Genomic DNA, 25,223 nt, shown 5'->3' on the forward strand with positions numbered 1-25,223 from the left:
CTCATCACTCTGTTAAGTGCCTAGACTAACAGAAGATCACAGAAAAGAAAATGTGCACTTAAATTATCCTTACAGCTCTTCATACAATACTCTGGAGATCTCCAATTTAAATTCTGTGCAGGCTCACCTTTATTTGCAAGATTACATGACCATGGCATAAGGAGAGATTACGTCACTGGTAATTAGGCCATACAGTTCTCACCTTCTTGAGGTCCTCTTTGGAGAACTTCTCATAAGGATTTTGTTCCAAGTAAGCCATATGTTCTGCATTGTTGCTTCCAAATCCCGGGCCTTTTCCCTTCTTACCACTAGGCTGTTCTCCAAATGGGTGGTGTAAAAGATCAAAATGAAGCATAGTAATCATCTCTTTCTTTATTAGCTCTTCACTTTTCTGCAAGTCTGTTAGAGGTGGTTCCACATTTAAGGGTCTCAGTATTGTTTCATTAACCTGCCCAGGAATTAAAAAAGTTCACAAATATCATATACACCAAAGATCACATTAAATTCATACACCTCCACCTGAATACGAGTTTTATATATGAGCTAATCCATGCAGAAGAGGTGCCAAAATCCCTTGCAGTGTGACACACATACAGCAACCCAAACACCCAACTGTGGTTTCATTTGTGAATATGAAATACCTCAGACAATTCTGCTGCAAAAGTTTCCCATAATGCTGAAATCAGCATAATCAAATAGAGATTTCATTTTCTCATGATCTACTTAGACTGTATTTCCTCCTATAATAGTTAAAACCTCTGTATTTTTTTTCTCCTTAAAAGTATATTTTGTTTCCACTTACTTCAGAAGGTCGCGGTAGATTCTTCTGAACAGCTTTGTGCATTCTTTTCAGTTCTTTCACACGTTCTGCCTCTCGGAGAGCCTAGACAAACAAGCTAAATGTTAATCCAGCTACTGGAGTACAATCAGATGCTTCCTAGAAATATACGTGATATAAAAACTAATTAATTACCACAGCAAAGATTCCTTAAAGACTTCATGTTAAAAAGCCAGAGCTAAATAATGTGATGACATCATAATTTAGTGCCTCTAAACAGGAAGAGCGTAGCAGACTGAGAGATATCCTAAAATGTAATTTCCGGCCATCACATTCTCCTTCATCCTCAAGCCCAGCAGACTTCATTCTTCACAGATTTCTCTACCATCAGGTCTGACAGCTGCTTGAACTCTCCAGACACAAAATCCACCAGGAAAAGACAGACACTTAAATTTGCAGCCAGGATTGCGTTTGTTCTCTTCGATGACTTGGAGTAACTATTCATTAATGCAATACACGTGAAAGTGTAAAAACGTAAGATTTCTCCTTATGTTCAATTTTCAGTCAATAATTAACATGAAAAGGCAGTGCCACCTAAAACTTCAGGAAAAATAACCAAGATCCTCCATGTTCTAATTCTAGACATGTCAAACCTTCATTCTCTTGCATGATATTACAACTCAAATTCTTTTCTCTATTCTACGTGCGTAAATTATCCATATTTATTCAAACTTTTTATTAAGGGATGTATGCATAAGACATGCATATATATGCACGTAATGTGATCTTCCCCAATTGGGACAAGCTAGAAACTCAACTCTGGGAAATGCTTAGCAGATATCAAGGCATAGGATTTTTTTTTTTTAAATATTTTGTTAACTTGTCAAGTGCATTGATCGGCAAAAACCCCTCTGAACTAAAAATTGCCATTTATTTGAAGATATATAACAAAATTAGATTTGTATCATAAAAATCAGGATAAGCAATAAATGGAAAAGATACTGTTCTTATAAACATAAAAATTTAAGGTGTCTCTAATTACATGCCAGTGCAGTTATTTAACCTGCAGAATTTAAGGCATCACTTTATCAAGCCTTCCTTGATTCTGAAAATAAACCAAAAGGGACCCATTCACGGCTCAGCTGCCTGGTAATCCTTTGGTGCAAGTCATACAAAAGGAACCAATTCACTGCCTGGAAGATGTGTGCTACCAGCCTGCTGAATTTGTATGTTACCTATCTTACATTTCATAACCAGTAACTTTTAACTTGAGAGAATATGAAACTGAAAAAGAAAAAAGGCACAACAGTACAATTCTCATGCTCTTACAGTGAAGTGTGTGCCTCTGCAGAGAAATGCTTTTAATTATATTTTTACCTTTTCGGGGAGAAATTCAGGACTTGGGGCATAAACACTCACGAATTCATCGTAGAAAATGACAAACGAAATGTGATACATAACATTAACAAATTAAGAAAACAATTCTGAGAGAAAACTGATTTAGCCTATGTGTGTGTGTACACTGAAGTCAGCAGAGAAAACACGTACATTTTACTTTGTAGAAGCTGTACCACTTCCACTGAACAGGTATGAAACTATGGGAACCATACAAGAAATATTTTATTATAAACCAAAGGCACTATCTGCCTCATATACACCCACCTGCTTGCGGGCATCTATATCAGCAGTGTCTTCTACAAAGGTTTCATCTATTTCATGTTCCTCAAGTTCTTTTTCTGCATTTTCAGGTAAAACAATCTCAAAGTCATTCTTTGGAGCAGGAAGGGCCATGAGTCCAAGCCGCAGGTGTTCACGAGACTCTCTCTCCTGTTGAAATAAACAGTAAGATATAATGCTTCTGGATTCATGAATTAAGGTGCAATTCAATAACGTTCCATTCATCTGCATTAATAGACATGAACAATACACAGCTGATATAATCCAGCTATCTTTGATTGCTACAAAGTCAACAGAAACAAGATCTTTTGAAGTCTGACAAGAGGCATGTTACTAATCCAGCCTAGCTACAGACCACCATACCAGAGTTCATGCACTTTTCATCACAGAAACTCTTTGATACTAAAAAAAACATCAGGCAGATTTCTTACAGACAGCTAATGAAATCTTCAAACAGGCTGAAATACACTCAAGTAAAACAACAGCACAGCACCTTTGCCTCACAGTAGCTTCAGTACAACAGCAGAAACTCACATAAACACTTTCCAAGAAACTGAAAATATGTGGAAATGTGATGATGGACACAGAGGTTATCTGCAAGCCTAATGGGAACTTTCTTCCTTGAAGTTGCTCACAAATCTGAGGAATGTTTGCCTCATTTTCGTACTCTGTCACAATACCAGATCTGGGAACCAGTGGAGTCCATCAGGAAACTGAAGCCCCAGTTTTCCTTCTAGCAGCAAAAAGCCTTTTTACTATAAAAAGGCTAAGACAGAACCAAAGTAAGTAAACAGACAACAAATAATCCTTGCCCTGCAAGCTAGGAGGAAACCTGAAATTCTGAACTTGAAGAGCTGTTTTCGTGAGCAGAACGTGCCAAACACTTGAAGTGGATATCCTTAGCTAGCCCAAAAAGAAAAATGTCAATAGCTCTGGTGGGAGATATCCAAGCCACAGTTAAGGCTGCAGAATCAGCCACATAAAAGGAGTTCCCAAGGTGCTACCTATTAGGTATATGCCGTTTTATACCATGGCTAATTGGCAGGGTACATCTGGCTCACTCTCCAAGAATAGAAACATCTGTTGAAAAGGCGATGAAAGAATCTGGATGGGACTCGGATTACTGGACATCTCAAAACCAAGTGCTCCTAATGGCAAAAATTAAACTCCTTTAGCTCAATGCTGTCAACACGACAGACTGATGAAAAGGTCCTGTAGGTAAACTGGGAAGCCAAGATGATGAGGGATTTGAGGGCTGTGTGGAACAGCAAGAAAAATGAATCTTTGCTTGATATATTTCCTGCTCAGCTTCAAAGATACAAGTAGGACTGAAACTTAAGCATGTCTTCCTTGACAAACAGCTTGAGCGTGCTTTCACTGAGCACACTGAAATCCATTCTAAGTGGCAAGATTTCTGTTCTTTCAAATAAAGATTTGATTTTATCAGGTGATGAGTACAGACCTGCAGACAAGTGGTAGAAATAACACTTGCTTTTTCCCTTCTTAAGTGTTTCTTACCATTTGTTTTGCATAAGATGGGTCACTGTAATCTGCCATTCCCTCTTCTGGGTTGATGTTCAATTTATCACGTAGTGGAGTTCTACCAGGAGTTGTACCAAGCACAGGTTTAGGAGTTAGTCCTCCACGAGGAGTTAAGCCTTCTTGTCCATGAGGTGTCCTAGAGGAAATGCAGAGACAGATAATTATTTTTTCCCTTAAGAGCTCTACTTACCAAAGTCTGAATGCTGGATAAAGTTACGTAAATACCATTAACAAATTCAATCTAGATTTTTTTTCTTGGGAGGAGGTAAAACTATAACATGCAATTAGAAGAATCCAAAAAAATAAATTGTTTAAACCTGTCAAGGTGTGACCAAAGGACCTGTCAGTCTGAAATCTAGACACATCATTAGGTGAAGAGACATTTCAGGAACTACATCAACACAACCTCCCACTGCTACGTTTGAAAGAAGAAATTACCCAGTCACCAGGCACTATTTTGGGATACAGTAACCAGGATTTGATTGCAAGCTCTGATTTCCTTACCACCTGTGGCAAGTCGTTCACTCTGAATTCATCTGGCCTAGCAGCTGTCCCAACTTAGAATTCCATTAATCACTCTGAAGATGCCTTTCTGCTTTCACTGATTATTCAGGAGTAATTACATTACAATAATTACTTTTAGGAATCTAAGGTTAGGCAAGTTAGATTAAGCCTTAGATTCTGTGCGGCTCAGCTGCTTTTCTTCTAGACTGGGAAGAAATTTTGTTCTCTATCCCAGTAACCTACTATATGAAAATCTTGCAGATATGGTCTTGGATATAGTAAAAAGTTTTCTGTTGCCAGTTTATAATGAGGTTTCACATAGTGGCGATGATGGCAGTAACAATGAACTGATAAGATACCGTTAACTGTCTCAAACAAAGTAAGTTCAGGATGGGCAAAACTTTTAGAAAAAAGCCTACACTGTGGTACTCACCTGTGCTTACGTGATTATTTTCAGACAGTAATGATAAGTACGTGTACTGTAGAGAATCATGCTGGCAGAGACAGCTGGACCAGACGATTTAATACATAATTTTCACCACTAGATATTATAATTCTGTAGTGCAAGGAAGATACCATAATGGTGGACAAACACAACTGGACTGACACACACTACTGGTCCTCTTCTAAATGATACAACAGCTCCTTATTTACTGGGTATGTGTTTGAGAGGCAAGTGATACCATCCTCTTGCTTGACATTGCTCACAGATGTTTTAATGAACTCTCATTTAGGATAACAAATAGAAGCAATAGCATTTGCAGGATGACACCCACAACAACCCAGCAAAATTAATGTTTCGTAGAATATACTGAGATTTACTGCAAGGCGGTGTGACAGTGGCCCAAGTTGCCCTGAGAAGCTGTGGGCGCCCCATCCCTGGAAGTGTTTAAGGCCAGGCTGGATGGGGCTTGGAGCAACCTCGTCTAGTGGAAGGTGTCCCTTGTTTTTACATTTTTTAATATAAAATCACCCAAATAGCAGCCAGACCACTCCAGGCCAAACTCTACATTCATTCTGCACTGAACTAATGTTACTAGATCTCCAGAAAGGTATTTATGTAGATCCGATTAAAAAGAGCAGGGCTTTTGCACACAGCTTTAAAACACCAAAATAAAGCTTCTTTTGAAAAGCTGCCATAAAGGCTTTTTTATTCCTTTCTCCACTTTTCCTACTAGCATGATACAAGTAAAATTAAAACTTAAGTGGAAAAAAATTGACAGACAAAATGTACCAAGTGTAGTATTTGGTAGTAGTTGAACCATATTTGGCATTTGTTGGATATATACTTATTCAGGACCCACTGCAATAGTTTAACCACCAATTCCATGCTATTTAGGTTGGCAATATAAGAAATATTTTATTTTGCATATATACAGCTTATAAAATATTTACTCCAGCTTTAAAAAAATTCAGTGTGGGTTTGGCTAAGGGACCTCCTACACTTTTGACTCAGAGGTAATACTTTGGAAAGGTTAAGATCCACAGACTGACACTCTATCTTACTATTTATACCCCTGTATTACTCCAGTATAATTTATATTGCTACAAAGCAGAGAAGGCCTCATTTTTGGACAAAAAACTCCAGTGAGCTATACACTGTACAAATACAGCCAATGATGTGGCAGAGCTAGCAAAAGACACGGAGAAGGAGAAAAGTGTACAACAAGGGCCTGAAATAAAAAAGTGTGTTAAAACTTGTTTCAAAGCACTGATCATGACCTATTATTTCACACATTGAAATCCACTCTGCTCACCCATCTCCAACAGATACGTGCCCATCCCAGCGCCCATTAGAAAAGGAGTCTGCTTTACCTGAACGGTGTGGAAAGCACAGTATTTGGAGTCTGGATAACCTGTTTCTGTGGTGTTACCCCTGAAAAGTCACTTTCATGCAAGGGAGTGTTAAGTCCTCCTTTCAGGGGGGTATCCACATTTGTGAGAGCCATCAGATTCTGGGCTTCCTGTAAAACAGACAATACATGCAGTACATCACTAAGACTTTTCATTGCCACACTCTACTCTGTACAACAGATTCACTAGCAGTAACAACAGCTGAAGAATTATTTAAATACCAGTGAGTTTGTGGGAAACATTTAACACTTCTTAACACCCATACACAGGTATTTACAAACCTGACTGTTCCACTGAAAGGGATTTTAAAACTTTATTTTCAGCAGAATATGTTATCAACTGGAGTTGCAAAAATGAGTGGGTTACTTAATGTTTCAGCTTTCTTCAGTTTGCCAGACTCCATAAATTTGCAAAATTTATTACTGAGTGAATACTCAAGTCATCCTAAGGATCTCAATTTTCAGGGAGCAGCACAGCTGCACTCTGAAATGCAACATCAATGAAGTTTATCCAAGCTGTACTTCAAAGGGAATGTTCCAACAGAGAGGGTCACTATCCAGAGTTTTTGTCCATGATTCAGTTGGGCTTTTTAGGAATACCCCCCTATTTTTTCTTTTTTCTTCTACAGTGAAGAATTAGGTCACTGAAAATGAGCTGACATAATGAAACTACTGCATATAGCCATTATCTTGAGAGAAGACTTCCACTGCAACTGCTGACCTGTGTATACACATAATACTGCAACATACATGATGTGAGATTACTCCACCTGAAGGTGAATGTGACCCCTCCGGCAAGCACTGCATAGAGACTTAGGTCATGATCTGTAGAGTCAGGAGCTTTCTCTTTTCTACTATCATGAAACTGTTAGAATACAGCTAATTATCAACATAAGTTGGGGATTTTTGTTTCAGGGTGGGTTTTTTGGGGTGGACTTTTGTTCATTTTGCACACTAGCAACACTGATTTTATTTAGCCATGTCCCCACAGTCAGCAAAACATTACCCAACACTACCAGGTTTTGCAAGAACCCAGACACTCATACAATCAGTATAACACAAATATAACTTGCAGGTTTTTGACAACCTTTCTCTTCAGTGGTTTTAAGCCAATAAAGTGCTAGAAAACTATCCCTGTATTGTTGCAGTTAATTACTTCTTGTTAACTGAACTAAAAACTGAAGAGCAGAACATAATTAGGAACAACATAAAAGACTGCTTTAAGGACATCAACATGATATACATCTTCAATGCTGAGAGGAACCCAGTACTAGAGGAAATTATCAAAAAACACCAGGAGAATGGTTAATGCTAGAAGTTGCCCACAGTATGTAATACAAAAAAAAAAAAAAAAAAAAAAAATCATAGTATTTAACAGATAGAAGTGGATCTGCTTCTACGCTTTTCAGTGTGCCCTGGAGATCACGTCTGTTCAAACCCGAGTACCACACACAGCCTAATGAATGTTTCTATGATACTTACACCTTCACTAAAAATACAAGACCATAGAGTAAACTTAAGTTAGACATTAGGAAGAAGTTCTTTACTGTGAGGCACCAGAACAGGCTGCCCCATCCATGGCAGGTTGGATGGGGCTTTAAGCAACACAGTCTGGTGGAAGGTGGCCCAGCCCATGGCAGGGGGGTTGAATGTGATGGTCTTTAAGGTCTCTTCCAACCCAAACCATTCTGTAATTCTATGATTCTGATTTTATACATTTATACTCTACCTGCAGGATCCTGTCTTGCGCTGCAGGAGTTCTGGGAGTCCTCAGTGCTATGTTGTTGTTGGTCACGCTATATTCAGACAGAAGAGTGCTGGAAGCTGAATTTGTAATTCCTGATTCCTCAGCAGTTTGGCGTGCAATCTCACTTGCCTGGCCTACTTTCACGACTTCTTCAAGTTCCGTATCAGATATCTTTAAAAGAGAAAATCCCAAGACATAGTAAAATAAAATACAACCACAAGATCCACTTGATAAAACAGAACTCACTGACTGGCATTGGTCTTTTATGTCATTTATTGATCAATGAACAGCTTACCTGAGGAGCTGGAAGAACCAGCTTACTTCTTTTTTTGGTAAATTCTGACACTCCACTGGTCTGTAGAATAGCTGAAGGCAAGTCTGACTCTTTTTTCCGTTTCATATGTTGTTTGTCTTTTTTGCGCTCTCTTCCCTCCCTTTCACTGTCATTACAGATAACAGAATCATTTCAGAACATTCAGAACAGCTACAAAGTAAACCAAACAAGCAGTGAGCAAAAATGCTGTATGTTATCTAAAATACTGTATGTTAACTATCAAAAGTTGGATATGCTGAAATAAAACATGTTGCAGGAAGAGTGAACCACCTTGTGGAGCAGAAGTTAAGTGATTAAATATGGTCTACAGATCTTGCAGCAGAACCTACAAGGCAGTGTAATGCTTCTAAATTCTGGACTTAGGCAACAGGTGGTTGCTTCAGCTACAATCAACAGCATCACTGGAACAAGAAAAAAATGTCAATCCAAGAATACAGATAGCAAGAATCAGAGGATGTGAACAGTCCCTTTTCTTCAGCAGCAGCTAAGGGAACACAAACATCTTCTGTGGGATATGGGAACCAGTTCCTCTTCAGTATGTAATAAAAATGGTATTTTCTTCAAACAGCAGTGAAGTCAGTCTGTGAAATCATAAGCTTCGGTTTGAAGGTCCTGCCAGCCCCTCTGAACTAAGAGCCATACAGAAAGAATCGATCTCATCACAAGCTAATGAACCAAATCATACGTAGTACTGGACCTACTCTCTCAGTAAAAAGCAGTTGGCAGAAGTAGTGGGAAATGCAAGTGTATAATTAAACATGTAACGTGCTGATCATGATGAAGATGGGCATCTTACTTCTCAACTGCGTTTTTTGTGGAGGGGGAGAAATTAACCATTTCAGGAAATTCTACTTAAGAACGATTCCATCAGAAGTGATACTAAACCAAGCAACATATACTCCTGTAAGCAATCTTATTAATGTTATTACTTCAAGAAAGGACTGCAAAGGTACTGCTTACAGAAAATGAACCTCGAAAAAAATCCTAAGATTTCCATTTAAAGAGCAAGAACATGCATGAGGAACTTTATTCTCATGGATAAAAAAGGTCAACTATGCCTTTTAGAAAGATAAAAAGACTGAAAAGGTAAAAGCAACCTTTCTGTCCTACAGAAAATACAACTCCTGCCCATATTATACTTCAGGCATTTTCAGGACCTAACATATCTGCATATGTACACATATATATGCACACACAGATACACACACACATATACATATGAAGTTTGGGGTTTTTTTCAAATACACTATTTTCTCCTTGGTATAATACACACTTACGATCTTAATTCTCCATCCAGGTCTTGCTGACGTAGCTTTCTGAAATCTGCATCCAGAGATTGGTAGTTTTCCTCTGATGTGTCGTAAAAACCAGGGGCAGGCTTCTTTTCAAATGGAATTTCTGCATTATAATCCACACCTCTCTTCTTTTTTCTTTTCTTCTGAATTTCAATTCCAGCAGCCCGAAGTTCTCGTCTTTTCTGGAGAGCAGCAAGCCGTCTATAGAAACAGTAACACCATGTGATTTAAAGTGCATACCATAGGCGTATCCTGTATCCTAAGATCTGGTACTACCTGGTACTTAACAGGTTGCTGCTGAGATAGGGCTACATATATTTCCACAAGAATGAAGCTATTGTGGCAAATAACAAAAAATATCTGATTCTGCAATGGCTTAAGGCTGTGACTGACTTTATGCATTGTAAATGCTCCAGAGACAGCAAAAGCAGTCCCAATATATAAAACTAAGTTTACCTAGCTTCCTCCAGCTGCTTCTCTCTTGCTTTCCTTTTGGCCTTCTTTCCCTGTGTATTAGCCAGACGAGCTCTAGCTTCAGACAGCATTTCAAGTTCATCTAAAATAGTACAGACAAATACAAGGAAAAAATTACATTAAGATCAGAAAGCAATTTTTAAAAACTGAATCAGTGCTTTTACAGGCACTCTAAATGACTGGGCTGCCCAAGGAAGTTGTGAATGCTCCATCCCTGGCGGTGTTCCAAGGCCAGGTTGGACAAAGCCTTGAGTGACACAGCTTAGTGTAAGGTGTCCCTGCCCATGGCAAGGGTGTTGGAACTTTGTGGCTCTTCTCTGGACTTGTTCCAACAGTTCCATGTCCTTTTTATGTTGAGGACACCAGAACTGCACACAATACTCCAGGTGAGGTCTCACAAGAGCAGAGTAGAGGGGCAGGATCACCTCCTTCGACCTGCTGGTCACGCTCCTTTTGACGCAGCCCAGGACACGGTTGGCTTTCTGGACTGCAAGCACACACTGCCGGCCCATGTTCATTTTCTCATCAACCAACACTCCCAAGTCCTTCTCCACAGAGCTGCTCTGAATCTCTTTTCTGCCCAACCTGTAGCTGTGCCTGGGATTGCTCCAACTCAGGTGTAGGACCTTGCACTTGGCATGGTTAAACTTCATGAGGTTGGCATCAGCCCACCTCACAAGTGTGTCGAAGTCCCTCTGGATGGCATTCCTTCCCTCCAGGGTATCAAACGAACCACACAGCTTGGTGTCATCAGCAAACTTGCTGAGGGCGCACTCAATCCCACTGTCCGTGTCAGCAATGAAGATATTAAACAAGACCGGTCCCAACACTGATCCCTGAGGGACACCACTCATTACTGGTCTCCAGCCGGACATTGAGCCATTGACCACAACTCTTTGTGTGCGGCCAGCCAGCCAGTTCTTTATCCACAAAGTGGTCCATCCATCAAATTGATGTTGCTCCGATTTAGAGGCAAGGATGTCATGTGGGACAGTGTCGAACGCTTTACACAAGTCCAGGTAGATGACATCAACTGCTCTACCCCTGTTCATCAGTTCTGTAGCCCCACCATAGAAGGCCACCAAATTGGTCAGGCAGGATTTCCCCTCAGCAAAGCCATGCTGGCTGTCACCAAGCACCTTGTTGATTTTCATTGCCTTAGCATGCCATCCTGGAGAATCTGCTCCAAGATTTTGCCAGGCACAGAGGTGAGACTGACTGGTCTGTAATTCCCCAGCTCATCCATTTTCCCCTTCTTGAAAATGGGGGTTATATTTCCCTTTTTCCAGTCATCAGGAACTTCACCTGACTGCCATGATTTCTCAAATATGATAGCCATAAAATGTCTACATAAAGAGGCAAACTGACCACACCAATGAAATTATATTTCAATTACATCTTCAGCTAAGAGGACTGTTGCTGGAGACCTTGTCAATTTTATTTATATTCAGATCCAAGATTGCTACATATGTGATCCTGTGACTCTTGAAAACCACTGTTAGTCCATTAATGGAATTTTAGCAACATTCATCTTTTAGTTTATAACACTGCTATGTGCAAGGAAAACAATAGTCATGTACTCCTTCTGCATGGATTCACCTGGAAGGTACGAGCTGATGGGAAAAGATGAAGATACAGAAACAAGAATGGCAAATGAGCAGAGCATTTGTCAAAGCAAAGAACAGTCAGTCATGGTTAAGAAAACTTCAACAGCAGAAAACACACCAAGGAGAAGGAAACTGGAAAAGTACAGCTGACTGGCCAGATACAGAAATAAGACAAGACCTGTAAGAAAAAAATACAAGAGAAACCCAGGGTACAGAGGCTGTGTAAAAAGATAAAATGAAAAAGAGATCACATTTCTATCAGAAATGGCAAACAAACTCCTATCTTACCCTCATCCATGTCAATAGGATCTGGCCTGGCTGGTTTAGTTTCTGGATTTGGATCAATTTCTCCAGGTTTAAGTTTCCGAGGATCATCAGCAGTTTCTTCCTCATTGTCTCTCTGAGCAGCTTTGTCCCTAAAAATGCATTTTATGAATGTGACAACCAGCTCTTTGTTTCCCCCAGGCTCATAATAACCATTAGGCCCCCAAAGACTGATCAAAAAAGGGTCACCTTGTACTACTTACCAGACATTAAGCTTGTTATACAACTACTGCAGAAAAAAATCATGAACATGGTACAGTTACATAATCTTTAATCAGAAAGAAGACAATGTAGTATGACATTATAATAAAATACTGTATAAAACACAATATTAATAAAGCTAATAGAAAGAACTCTCCTCGAGCAGTGTGACAAAAAAAAATAATTGAGTTTCCCATTACATATTACACTAAACCAATCACACTAGAATTAAGCAAGATCATGAGGGAAAAGAGCAGTTTCCTTCTCTTCTCACAGCCTAAAGAAACCCTCTGTATCATACAGAGATGAGAGATGCACATTCAGTCATTTCAACAACATATGGTTTATGTCTTTTTTTTTCTTCTGTCACACACCCGCACGTGCTAATCAACCAGTCAAAAAATACCCAAATAAACCTCAAATATAAGCCCATAAAAAACATCAATCTTGACACTCCTCTAGCACACCTTTCTCTATTCAAGCCTGTTCTCTGGGTTCCAAAAGCTGCGTCTTTCAAGCCAGGCATGCTCACTGAAAAGAAATGGTCCTTAACGACTTGCTTACAAAAGGACTGTCAGCTTGAAACCATCAGCATCATGGTAGAAGGGAACGACACACTGCTACAACAAATTCAACAGATTTTCTTGGTATGCACCTCTAGCAAAACAGTAACTCACAGCAGAAATTCATAGTGCTCCAAACACTGTGCAGCAGTTCTCCCAATAATTGGGGCAATGGTTCTCCACTGGGTTGGCATTAGCTTGGCCAGGTGCAAGAGTTTCTCCTCCTCTTCCCGTGACCACTCTGTCTTTTTGATGCTTGGGTCTAGCCATTCATACCTGTTAAAAACAGAAAAAAATCAGGATGACAGATCCAAGCCATCCATTGATTTGTCTTGAATTAATTCATAACAGTGTCCACCCAAAAAACTACAATGAAATCTCAAAATTTTGTCATACAAACTTCACAGAAGCTTTGTCTGTGCAAGAGGATGTCACTCCAGAGTATTTTTATGACAAATGTATTCGAGCTTTAAAGTGTACTGTCCATCAGTTTTTATACACATGGCCTCTTCTTTCTTCTGACATCTCTAGTCTAGCAAAGTAAGGAGTCACAGAATCCAGAAAAACAAAAGTAAAAACTGCAGCAACTAAAGGTTCCGTAAGTAGTAGATTTGTTTGGTCTGGATCCTTTAACGGTCATCTTACCGATCTCAAACTCTGCCAGTACTGTTACCTTTATATACAAGTACTGTAATAAATATGTGAAACACTGGCACATGTTGTCCACAGAAGCTGCTGCTCCCCCATCCTTGGCAGTGTTCAAGACCAGGTTGGATAGGACTTGGAGCAAACCCCCCCCCCATGGCAGGGGGGTTGGAACGAGATGACCTTTAAGGTCTCTTCCAACCCAAACCATTTTGTGATTCTATGTGCAGTTCAACAGTCAAGAAACTAAGTCTAATTTTCAAACAGTCTGAATTAGTTTTACGCTTCTGTTTTTTTAATATGAAGTTAAATTCCATTGTGCAATATCTAAACATTTATCCTCAAGCCAAACTACTGTTCTGAAAAACTAGGAAATTACCTTTAAGAGCAATTAATATCCTACAGTTTTACTTCCTTGGTGATTCTGATTAAAAATGTCCAAACAGAGGGGGGGAAAAAGCATGTGCACAATTTTAAGTGATCCTGCATTTGCTAACACTGCAGGCACTGGCAAAGAGAACTTTTGTTCAATTACTTTCAAGCAACAGGAATTTGAAATATCCACAAGAGCAGAAATCACACAAACTTAAAACTATTGTTGCTTCATGGACATAAATTTATCTGTGGTAATTTCTCAATTCCCACTAATTATAAATCTCTCATTCCCAGTCATGGCACTTCTCACTTACCATCTAGCTTTGCACTGCTTTGCTGATTTTCTATGCAATAAAGATGCAATACGAGACCACTGGTTTTTGCCATATTTCATCACAGCTGCTTTCAAAATTTCATCCTTAAAAAACATAATAATAGTTACAGATCACAAGAAATTGCAAACCAGAAAGTCTGAGCTCAAGCAGAGAAGATCACCGTGGCTGTCATCCAACAGGCTGACCCAGTTCTTATCCACATTTTATTCTCAAGATGAATGAGGATTTGTATTTCACAGGCCAATTAAATTAATAAAGATTACATGAAAAAGACACATGATGATGATTATGGCCAGCTTTACAGACCCAACAGATCTTCCAAAACAACGCCTTTCAATGCTCTCTAATGCTCAGTTTTTAAAGGTTCTGTATGTCTTCCCTGAAGGACAGCAGCAAAGAGGTAGGGAAGTGCTTCTCTGGCAATGACACAACATTTGGAAAGAAAAATACAGAACTAACAGTTACCTCTGGGTGTCTTTTTTCAAACAATACCATAAAATCATAACCTTTTTGCATATTTTAATGCAAATAGAATATTTACCTACTAATGAAATATGCTGTTAAAAAAGATATTAATACTTGATAATAAATTCCTCTTTTACATGTAAACATCTTAAAATAAATCACCTGAATGTTCAGAATGCAACATTCAGAAGTTCTGATCTCAAAGCCTATAAACTTAGGGGGGAAAAAAAGTAAAAATCTAATGGATTCAGCTTGGGAGCCAGATGGCTCATACACATCAAAGAGCACATTGAGATTTGATCAAAAGCTAGAAGCCCTATCAGTTGTCTGTCAATCCATCTACCAGTCTCTCCCCTCCTGTCACTCTGATAAATGGGTTCATTATTTCTGGTTTCCTCACAGGTCAGAAAGTGGTATTTTAAACACATCAAAGCTATTCTGCAGCCTTGTCAAGCACAGATGCTCCTCTTCTGTACCCAGTAAGTACTTGTAGCTGTGTTCAGAATCCGTTCAGCTGTACCATGCAGATGCTAGTCATCACGGGCAGATACTGTAGCCCAGCACAGACATCTCTCAGAGCATACAGCAGCTTTATCTGTAAGATGATGATTAGCTCTGGTTTGAACTGCTACAGGACGCAATTAATGTAATTTCTATTAAAAAATAATAATAAATCCTCTTGGGTTTAGGTTGTTTTTTATTTACTTGGTGCTATGTAGCATACAGTAGCCATACTGATGACATTAGCAGGTGGTTTTGCAAGAAATGAGCCATTTTACAAATGATCTGATATCAACTGGTTCCACGTTCTATATTTTTAGTCTTGTATGTATAATCAAAGTGTTAATTAAAAAAATATAATATAGTACCAAAAGAGAGCAATTTCATCGCTGGTACACAAAGCAGCGAAAAAAATGATATGTTTAACACACTGCTGTATCTCTTAACAGCCACCAAAATAAGTCAATTTTGGAAGACCATGAGAATGGTGTCAGCATACAACAGGTCTTCCTGTCCCCTGCTGACCCCCAATTTAGCTGCTTCCTGGCACATAGCTGGTAACATCACAAGTGGTTAAAAACACATACAGCACTCTGTACATTATTAAAGGCTAGACCTTTATCTAGATGCTTTGAGCAACATGGGCTAGTGGAAGGTGTCCCTGCCTATGACAGAGGGTTGGAACTAGATAAGATTTAAGGTCCCTTCCAACACATTCTGTGATCTATTATTTTTCTCACTGCTTTTTGGAACTAGCGTTCCAAACTGTACATGTCTAGTGTTCAGGGTATACAGCGGCAGTTCTGCACCTCAGTGTCAGGTAAAACCTTTTACTTTAAACATGCATCTAATAAAGCCGACATTCTTGACTTCTCATGTTGTTATTTTCCTTTTCATGACCAACTGCAGTTTTGAAAGCACGTGGTGGCAAAGGTGAGAAAAGGGTGTGGGTTTTTTTTTTTTCTTTGTGAACAACACATAGATTTGTGTGTACAACACACATTGGCCTGCAGATGAAGAGGGTGTACCCACCCTCATTCTCGCATCTGGCATGGTCTTGAAGGGCAAAACATTCCAGTTGCCTCATACCCACGGAGACGAAGAACCCTAACTGTACAAGACACACTCCAGCCTGCAAAAGGGGCATCTCCAAGAACAACCTGACCAACACACCCCCTACAGCTGCCGAGGGGACGGTTCCTCGGCGGGGGGGGGGGGGGGGGGGGAAGAGACACGACACACGCATGCCTGAGCTGCGTGTCCTCCCCAACGCGCAGCCTTCAGGAGAAACAACACGGACCTGACGAGAGGGGACAAGCAGAAAGGCAGGCTGCCGAGGAGCCAAGCCACCAGAGACATGTGCCTGCAGACACCTAACGATCTAAATCCCCTCTCCACCCCGGAGAGACCCAGTATCTCCCGCAACTCCACGCTGTTACAGCACACAACACACAAATGCCCCGCGCATGCGCGCCACGACAACTGAATGAGCGCCTGCGCACTAGTGCAGGACAGGCCGTCCCCCCACAAACCGCTAAGACTACCCCCCGGGATTAAAGCGAGCAGAGACCTACCTCAGTGTTCCGCCACACACCGCCTTTTATCATAATCCGCGGCATCTTGGCGGCGAAGGGGCTGGCAGTGCCGCACAGACAAAGCAGCGAGGGAAAGGAACGGAACACCGCCCGCCTCACAGGAACCAGCCGACACTCTGCCCAGGCGCCCTCCGCGGGGAAGCGCCGTCCTCTGCGCAGGCGCACAGGGGAGAAGGAAGCGGGGGAAGCTGGCTGCTCATGCGTAGTCAGGGTGGACCTGTGCCTTCTCTGCTGGTGCAGTGTGGAGGCGCTTTGCTGCTAGCGCCCCCCTGCGGGCCGGAGGTGTGCACAGCGCGGGGGGGCAGACAAATGGAGAAGGAAGAGGAACAAAAGTAGATGCTGCACTTCAGGTGCGTTTTCTTAATTTGAAAAAAATAAAAACCAACCCACATGCATTTTCTGCAGCCCAAATGGCAACTGAGAGCAGCATCCAGCGATGTAAAAAACCATGCTGTTATTCCCTTCCTTCCACTGTAGATACATCTGGGTGGTGGTGAACAATATAGCAGCATGGTCCGATTCACCTGTGCTGATTTACTTACTGTGCTTAACTGTTATCCACTAATCTAGTAGACGTATAGCAGATAAAATAACACCCATTTGCTCAAGTTCTCATTAAGTGTGATTTCCTGGTATATGTCATTGCTTTATCTGAATTCAAGGTGCGTCCATAAAGAAAATAAAGCAATTTCTTTTTCTGCTGAAATACAAAACAGGATTTAGGAAAGGCTTTGAGTTTTGTTAAAACTCTGCAAGAATAAAAGATTATACTTTAAATTAGCAATAATAATAATAAAAATGTCAAGAACAGCCTATGTCCTTATTTAAAAAGGATTATGCCCTTACATTTAAATTTCTCCACCTTGGCAGACTAAGAATCACTTTTCATCCCCAAAAGTGCAGTTCGTTGCACAAGAAACACAGAGGAACCTCAGAAGTCAAATATTTTATTTTTATTAGAGGCAACCACCTGGAATAATCATTTTTACAAACTTAACAAGCTTCATGTGAAAGTATCCCCTCTTGTTCTTTATTACAACTAAAAGAAACTTATGCTGTTTACAAAGTCTTTAAAAAAAATTCTTCAATGAATTTAACTGCCTTAAATTGGGGTCCCTTCATTGCTGTATACCAAACTTTCAAAGAATCATTCTCTACCATATTTAGCTTTCCTAATCACATCAGATACATGGGCTTACAATTCTCTCCACCGTTTTTGTTTCCTCTTAGTACCTGTTCTTTTGAATTTTTCTTCAAATAAATGACTGGTATTGCACAGTAAGGTAAAAATTCCTCCACACTTGTGTAAGTGTTAATATTTCTCAGAAATGCTTTTCTTTATTCATGTCAGGATAATGTTGTTCTTTCTTACAACTGTATTAGGTGGTCAACTCAGGTGTTCCAAGATCTGAATCACTCATTCCTGGCTTGTAGTAAAAATATGTGTAACCATCAGGGCTCAGAGTCACTGATATTTACTTGTCTGATTTACTACAAAGAACTAGATCATTTAAATAGCTTTGCTGATCTGGCCTTAACTACATGCTTCCATTCATGAATTTTGATCCACACTTGGAAAATTGCATTCCAAATTACAAAATGGCTGTGAGTCCTCTGGAGTTAACCTGGTTCAAGGCCTGGTCCAGCAGGGACACACAGTATTGGCTGCCCAGGCCTCCCTTCCAGGTGGCTTCCAAGGATATTTGAAGAGGGGGACTCCACTACCTCTCAGCAACTGCTTCCAACCTGTCTTCTACATTACCAGAAAGCCTCTGCAAAATACTATCTATATTTATAAAGAAAAACATACATTTGAGAGCACTAAAAACATAGTGGTAGCTTCATGTTTCCATTCTCTAAATTAAGCTGTACATTTACTCTGCTGCTTCATGGACTGAACTGTAACATGAGGGGCGATTTGAACCAGTCCTCTGCTACTGCCTTTCCTTGGATAACACCCCTGTTATCAATACCTCTGAACATGTTACAGCCAGTGATGTCCACACAGAGCTTCTTAGAACATGCAACTCTATAAAGCAATGAAAGATTCATCTATATTTGAATATAAAGTGGAAGAAGCATCTGTCTTCACCATGGTAACAACTGCTGTTCAGCACAAGTGATCCTTACACATGGTGCTGTAGATGCACAGGAAAGCTCTTTAACAAAATAAATTTTATAGTTAAAGATATTGCTAATTCTCAATACATCAGCAAGAGCTTAAATTAACAGAAGTTCTTTGAAAAGTATTGTCTATTTTAAAAAACAAGAGTGCAGTAACTATCACCCTGAGAAAAGAAGAGGCATTACATATCCACAAAAAATTGAAGATCAGTTTAAGGATTCCCAGTATCATAAAATATCTGATTAAGGACAATATCACCATATCTGTCAGACTACTCAAAGGAATTACCAGAAGTACAGTCAAGATAATGGTTTTATCAACCTTTCATGTATACATACATACAGCAAACATAACCCTGTAATTGAGTGATGACACAAATCTTTTTTCTGTAATTTTGTGAGATACTTTTTTTCTTGCAACACTTGCAAGAGAATCTGAAAGTAGTAAATGAATCTTTCAGCAGATGGGATGCAGCACTAAGCCTTGAAACACAATGACAATTTTTAAATGCAAAGCTTTTACTAGAAAATATAATGCGCACTTCCTTTCCCCCTTTAAGCATTCTTTCAGTTAGTAAAGTTTTGGGGGTCTTTTAAGTAAAAAAGGGGCACAGAATAACTGTTTTAAACTGATGGACATATAAAGTCATAATTGACCTCATAACCTTAAGTTATGCAACTCCAAGATCTTTAGCACAGCCTGTGCTAGAAACAGAGCTGTTGCAAGAACCTGGAGCAAGTCAGTACCTCAAGTTTCACCCTCTGGACCACACCACCAGATGCATCCATTACCAGTCACTGTTATGGGGACAGCAGAGGAATGTAAAGCAAAGAACAAACTCAGGACATGCAAATCTCTTTAGAACCAGGTGCCAACTTGCAATTCCCGAGATTATATCTCAAGCTTATGTTGCCGCTTATGCTGCTCCAGAAGTTTTTTGGTAGGCAGCATCACATTACACTTCCCACAGTTGTGCTTTCTTTTGTGTGTTTTCACATGCTTTTGGAAAGCACATTTATCAAACGTTGAAAATTTACACCTTCTGCAGTGCAACTTTAAATGAGTCACCAAGTGGCGCTTCAGGTGGCTTGATGTGCGGAAAGCGACAGCACACTGACTGCATTTGTATGGCTTCTCCCCTGTGTGAATCCTCATGTGTAGCTTCAGGTTTCCGTTGTGGAGTGTGCAATAGCCACACTCCTTGCAAGTGTATGCTTTGACAGGTAGCTGCTTTTGTTCATAGAGACAGCCAGTAGATGAGCTTTCTTCATAAGAGTGTGAAGCCAGATGCCGTTTCAAGGACAGCCATTTGTTTGTGGAATAGTCACACTTCCTGCACTTGAGATAATCTGAATTATAATGCATGACTCTGTGTCTTTTAAGGTGACTGGAAGTACGAAACTTCTTCTGACAAACACTGCAGCTGTAAGGTCTCTCACCTGTGTGAGTTCTTACATGTAGTTTAAGATTACTTAAAATGTAAGTAGCATATTCACACTCTGCACACTGATAGTATTGTGGCTGACTTTGTCCTAGCAAATCATTCCCTTTGCCCCCCTGGACATCTGGCTGTAGTCCAGAGAGTTCTGAACCAAGCAAGGAATGGAAACTTTTTGAACCTTCCAAGGAACCAAAATCTCTTTCTGGACACATAACTACAGGTGTGTCACGATGCCATTCAACATCCTCTAAACAACTATTTACATAGAAGCAACGGCCAAACTCATATCCATTCTTTACATGAATTAGACTGTGTTTCTGCAAATCATCTGCTGTTTTAAATGCCTTATTGCATTCTTCACACACAAACTGTCTTTCACTTGTATGACATTTCAAATGCAGCCTAAAGTTGCTATGAACAGTGGTAGCATAACTGCAGTGTTGGCACCTGTATGTTTTGAATGCAGACAAACTGGAAGGCCACGTCACCTTTAGGTTTTCCACGTATTTACGATACGCATCAACATCTTGAACTTGTGAATGAGAGCCCTTGGAGTTGAAGAGAGGCTCCGCTTTACAAATGACAGCTTCCATATGGTGTGAATTCAGAGGAACTTCAGATCTATTCCCAACAGGTAAGCTGCTGCTTCCACGGCTTTTTTCAGAGAATTTCTTTCTAGAGCGCATTTTCTTATTGTCCCGCACATTACCTTCCTGCTTGGAGTCTACTGCTGAAGCTAGCATTCTCCCACCAAGACAATCATTTTCTTCACCACCAGGAAGAGACAGAGAAACAGTCTCCTGGGAATCACTGTTAGCTTTGCATATTTTTCTTTTATGATATTCATTGCTCTGATTCACATAACCACTAGCCTTAAACTGTTCATGAAATTTCCGATGAAAGCTGAGATGTCCTTTAGTGTAAAACACCATGTTACACTCATCACATGTGTAACTCTTTACAGGTCTTCGAGTTCTCTTTCTTCTAGTTGCTGAGTCAACCTGCTGCCCTCGGCAAGTTTCTTTGCCTGCATGTAATCTTCTGTGTCTCTTTAATGCTGTAGTGCTTGTGAAATTTGACTGGCAGAACTCACAGGAATACAGTCTAGCCCCTGTGTGTATGTAGCTGTGCCTTACCATGCTTGCAAAATACAGTGAAAAAAAGGTGCAAAACCTGCACTGGTACAGCTTATATCCAGCATGCCAGTAGATGTGATTCAACAAATAGGATAAGCTAATGCAGGAATAATCACATTGAGGACACTGGTAGGGTGGTCTCTCTTTATGTCCCTTCATGTGATTAATAAAAACCCTAGGATCTGATGAAGCAAAGAAACAAATTCTGCAGGAAAACCTAACTGGTCTACTCAGAGGTGTGAAGTCCCTTTCTATTTTGCTGAAAAGTTTATTATATTTACTTTCTTTTTTCTTGGTCTCAGATTGTCTTTCTTCAGATCTTCTCTGACCAACTTTTCTCACATTCTTTCTATTTTTTCTTGCATTTTTCAACCTAGTTATTTTCTTATGAAGCTTAAGGTGGTTCTTAAGGTTGACAAAAAAGAAAAAGGTTCTTTTACAAAAGCAGCATTTATACATTTTCTTACCTTTATGAGCTGAATAAAGATGTTTCTTTAGATGTGCACTGCATTTATATACAGAATTACAAAATCTGCACTTCAATCTTTCATGCTTATTTGTAGAAGACGCTTTAGGAAGGGTTTTGATGGTGATAACATTACTTAGGCAAGCTAAACCTTCTTGCTGGTTTGGGGATTCTTTTCGGCTTGCATGAAGAGAAATTACTTTTTCCTGCCGACATCTTTTTTTAGGAAATGGTGATAATGTCTCACAAAGATAATCTCCAGGAGTATTTGATTCAGCAGAAGTGGAGGCACTCATCTCCGATTTCCCTGCCTCTTGTAGCAATTCTTCTGAAGTAGAAGAACATCCATTAGCAAACGGAGCAGAACAATTATAGGTAAATTTTGGTTCTTCTTTCAAGCCACGCTTCAAAAGAGAACCCAGAGTTTCATCTTCAAATTTGCTTCTCTTATTGTTACTGGCTTTATTATCTCCATTCTCTGAAGAGTCAGGATCTACAGGGGAATAAAAAGTCACATGCATGACAGGTCATACAATCACCTATGTTCATGATTAATTGGTAGTAATAATCCTGAATTATCTAATGACTTGATTGCTCTGCACTCCTTTTGCTTCCTTAATACTTTCCCATCTCCACTCTTTTAATGTCTCTCTTCCAGTACCTAAAGGGGCTGACAAGAAATTTGGAGAGGGGTATTTTACAAGGGCCTGCAGCAATACAACATGGGGGAATGGCTTTAAACTGACAGAGGGGAAATTTAAATTAAATATTAGGAAGAAGTTCTTCCCTCTGAGGGTGGCGAGGCCCTGGTACAGGTTGCCCAGAGAAGCTGTGGCTGCCCCATCCATGGCAGTGTTCAAGGCCAGGTTGGACAGGGCTTGGAGCAACCTGGTCTAGTGGAAGGTGTCCCTGCCCATGGCCGAGGATTGGAATAAAATCACCTTTAAGGTCCCTTCCAAATCAAACCACTCGGTGACTGTGTTCTCTGTATGTTTCCGCATCCCATCCCCACCCCCACCCCCACATTTAGTGTCTTAAGATAAAAAATCCTAAATAGAAGCCTTCTTTCCACTTAAAGCTCCAAATTCCACTGGACAACACTACATCCCCTATACTTTTTAGGGAACAGCTTTATGCCAAAATTCCTATAAAAGTACCATCACAAACTTTGCTAGGGTTCCATTCTCACAAATATGACACCTGTTTTGCTTCTTATTTTCAGATACTTTTTCCTAATGAAAGGATGCCTTGCAAACTGCAGCAAAATGCAACAGTACCAACTTATTTTAGTTTCATTTTCACATGAGTCTGTGAAAGAACTAAGCATACTCCAGCCAGTATTCTCTTTCTGCTGCATTTGATATTAATCCATGTTGAAATGCTTACTCTAAAAAAAATGAGTCTCGCATTCTTCCTATACACTTTCCTACCTATTTCAAAACCTTGAGATTTCTGAAGCTCTTGCACTAGGTTTACTAACAACTTACTTTTCATTTCAACAATAGTTTCAATCTCCTTGGGGATTTCTGGTTGTTTCTCTTGACTGCTACCATTTGCAGCACTGACAGGCTCCTCTTCATGTTTGGGTATCACTGTCAATGTCACCTGGCTGTTTGTTCTGATGGTATCATACCTACCCTCGATGCCAGCAGAGAAGAGAGGAGGAATTTTCTGAGAGCTGTCATCACCATCACATTCTTCTCTGCAACTGGCTTCATTTCTCTCTGTAAGCTGTGTTTTGCAAGATGATGTAGGCAACATGTAATTCTGACATTCATCCATGAATGCACCACTCCCATCAGTTAATTCGTATTCATTACACACACTCTTGGCAACTTGTTTTTTTTCAGTGTATGTTATACTATTATCCTCATTTGAAGCAGTCTTGTTTTCTTCCCAAATGCTCACACTGTTACTGTCATTTGAAGCTGTTCCATTACTTTGTAAGAGAATGCTGCTGTTCAAGGTCACTTCCAGCTCATCCTCCTCCTTTGACTTGGGAACTGACTCTGCTTGCTCCTCAGAGTCATCTGGGAGAAAATCATCATCACTCAGCTCAAGCACGGTGATAGGGAGAACAATTTCAAAAACATCTGAGGACAAAAAAAAAAAAAAGTATTAATACTATTTCCAAAATGCTGCATACATTTCTGGTGTCCCCAACACAAAAAGGACACAGAACTGTTGAAGCAAGTCGAGAGGAGTGCCACAAGGATGATCAGGGGGCTGGGGCACCTCCCATATGAAAACAGGCTGAGAAAGTTGGGGCTGCTCAGCGTGGAGAAGAGAGAGCTGTGTGGAGACTTCATAGCAGCCTTCCAGTACCTGAAGGGAGCCTACAAGGATGCCAGAGAGGGACTCTCCATCAGGAGCTGTAGTGATAGGACAAGGGGTAACAGGCTAAAACTTAAACAGGAGAAGTTTAGATTAGATAAAAGGAAGAAGTTCTTCCCTGTGAGGGTGGTGAGGCTGCCCCGAGAAGCTGTGGCTGCCCCATCCATGGCAGTGCTCAAGGCCAGGTCGGGCGGGGCTTGAAGCAACCTGCTCTAGTGGAAGGTGTCCCTGTCCGTGGCAGGGGGTTGGAGCTTGATGAGTTTTAAGGTGCCTTCCAACACAAACCACTCTCTAATTCTACGGCCGCCACTGTGCCGCGCACCTCCCACGGTGCAGGCCCAGGCTCAGGCCCAGGCCCAGGCCCAGGCCCAAGACCAAGACCAAGCCGCCGCCGCCGCACAGGCCCCGCGCACGGTTGCGATCGGGAGAAGCGTTTTCCAGCCCCCGCTGGATCTTTACCAGGGAAGCAGGCACCTACCGCTGTCGTCCGCCAGCTCCGAGCTCCCCTGAGTCACCGACATTCTGCTGCCCTCTCCAGTCCACTCCTCCTGTCACCCACACAGGCTTACGCACAAGGCCGCAACGGCACACCACATACCCCGGCCCTGCGCGGGCCCACGGGCACGTAACAGGGCGGTAGACAGCGCGACCCGGAGAGCAATTTCCCAGCGGCCAGCGGGAGGAGATGGGCGGGGCGTGCGCAGCTGCCGCTTCCTGATTGGAGGAAGCGGCCAGGAGGCGTGGCCTGAGCCGGGGTGGGGTGTCCGCTTCCTTGAGGGTGTTGCGTGGCAGTAGTTGGGGTCTTGGTGGGGATTGTTTATGTTGGTTTAAAGTTTGGTTTACTCACCCGGTGCCTGGACTGGAATACCCCAGCCGTGAGCAGGGAGGGGTTTTCGAAAGCTCTGC

The 25,223-nt window shown here is 40.9% G+C and overlaps 2 protein-coding genes across 3 annotated transcripts in view; both read right to left on the reverse strand.

Moving 5' to 3' along the window:
- Window positions 1–16,979, reverse strand: part of CDC5L (cell division cycle 5 like) — a 34,073-nt gene extending 17,094 nt beyond the window's left edge. For both annotated transcript variants that reach the window (XM_061460978.1, XM_061460977.1), the window contains exons 1-13: window positions 16,795–16,979; window positions 14,234–14,337; window positions 13,014–13,175; window positions 12,100–12,227; window positions 10,187–10,286; window positions 9,713–9,931; window positions 8,397–8,541; window positions 8,084–8,272; window positions 6,317–6,465; window positions 3,974–4,133; window positions 2,441–2,605; window positions 803–883; window positions 203–448 (exon numbers count right to left, since the gene is read on the reverse strand). In XM_061460978.1, the coding sequence (XP_061316962.1) occupies window positions 203–448; window positions 803–883; window positions 2,441–2,605; window positions 3,974–4,133; window positions 6,317–6,465; window positions 8,084–8,272; window positions 8,397–8,541; window positions 9,713–9,931; window positions 10,187–10,286; window positions 12,100–12,227; window positions 13,014–13,175; window positions 14,234–14,337; window positions 16,795–16,839 (1,893 nt within the window). In that variant the 5' untranslated portion in view covers window positions 16,840–16,979. The remainder of the gene's footprint in view (window positions 1–202; window positions 449–802; window positions 884–2,440; window positions 2,606–3,973; window positions 4,134–6,316; window positions 6,466–8,083; window positions 8,273–8,396; window positions 8,542–9,712; window positions 9,932–10,186; window positions 10,287–12,099; window positions 12,228–13,013; window positions 13,176–14,233; window positions 14,338–16,794) is intronic.
- Window positions 16,980–19,632: 2,653 nt separating this feature from the next.
- Window positions 19,633–24,838, reverse strand: LOC133273395 (zinc finger protein 493-like). The gene is made up of 3 exons (XM_061461789.1): window positions 24,796–24,838; window positions 23,471–24,076; window positions 19,633–22,476 (listed from the first exon to the last, which is right to left on the reverse strand). Exons 1-3 carry the CDS (start codon window positions 24,836–24,838, stop codon window positions 19,832–19,834), a joined length of 3,294 nt encoding a protein of 1,097 aa, XP_061317773.1. The 3' UTR covers window positions 19,633–19,831.
- Between the last annotated feature and the right edge of the window lie 385 nt (window positions 24,839–25,223).

This window comes from Pezoporus flaviventris, unplaced genomic scaffold (assembly GCF_033815535.1).
Source record: "Pezoporus flaviventris isolate CSIRO_AGI_PZ_B2104156 unplaced genomic scaffold, CSIRO_AGI_Pfla_v1 ptg000031l, whole genome shotgun sequence".
NCBI classification, from domain to species: domain Eukaryota; kingdom Metazoa; phylum Chordata; class Aves; order Psittaciformes; family Psittacidae; genus Pezoporus; species Pezoporus flaviventris.

Coding starts and splice junctions, on each gene's coding strand:
- LOC133273395 (XM_061461789.1), bottom strand. CDS start 24,838: ATGTCGGTGACTCAGGGGAGCTCGGAGCTGGCGGACGACAGCG. Junction 24,077..24,795: donor GGAGCTGGCGGACGACAGCG/GTAGGTGCCTGC, acceptor TTTTGTCCTCAG/ATGTTTTTGAAATTGTTCTC. Junction 22,477..23,470: donor AACTATTGTTGAAATGAAAA/GTAAGTTGTTAG, acceptor ATTCCCCTGTAG/ATCCTGACTCTTCAGAGAAT.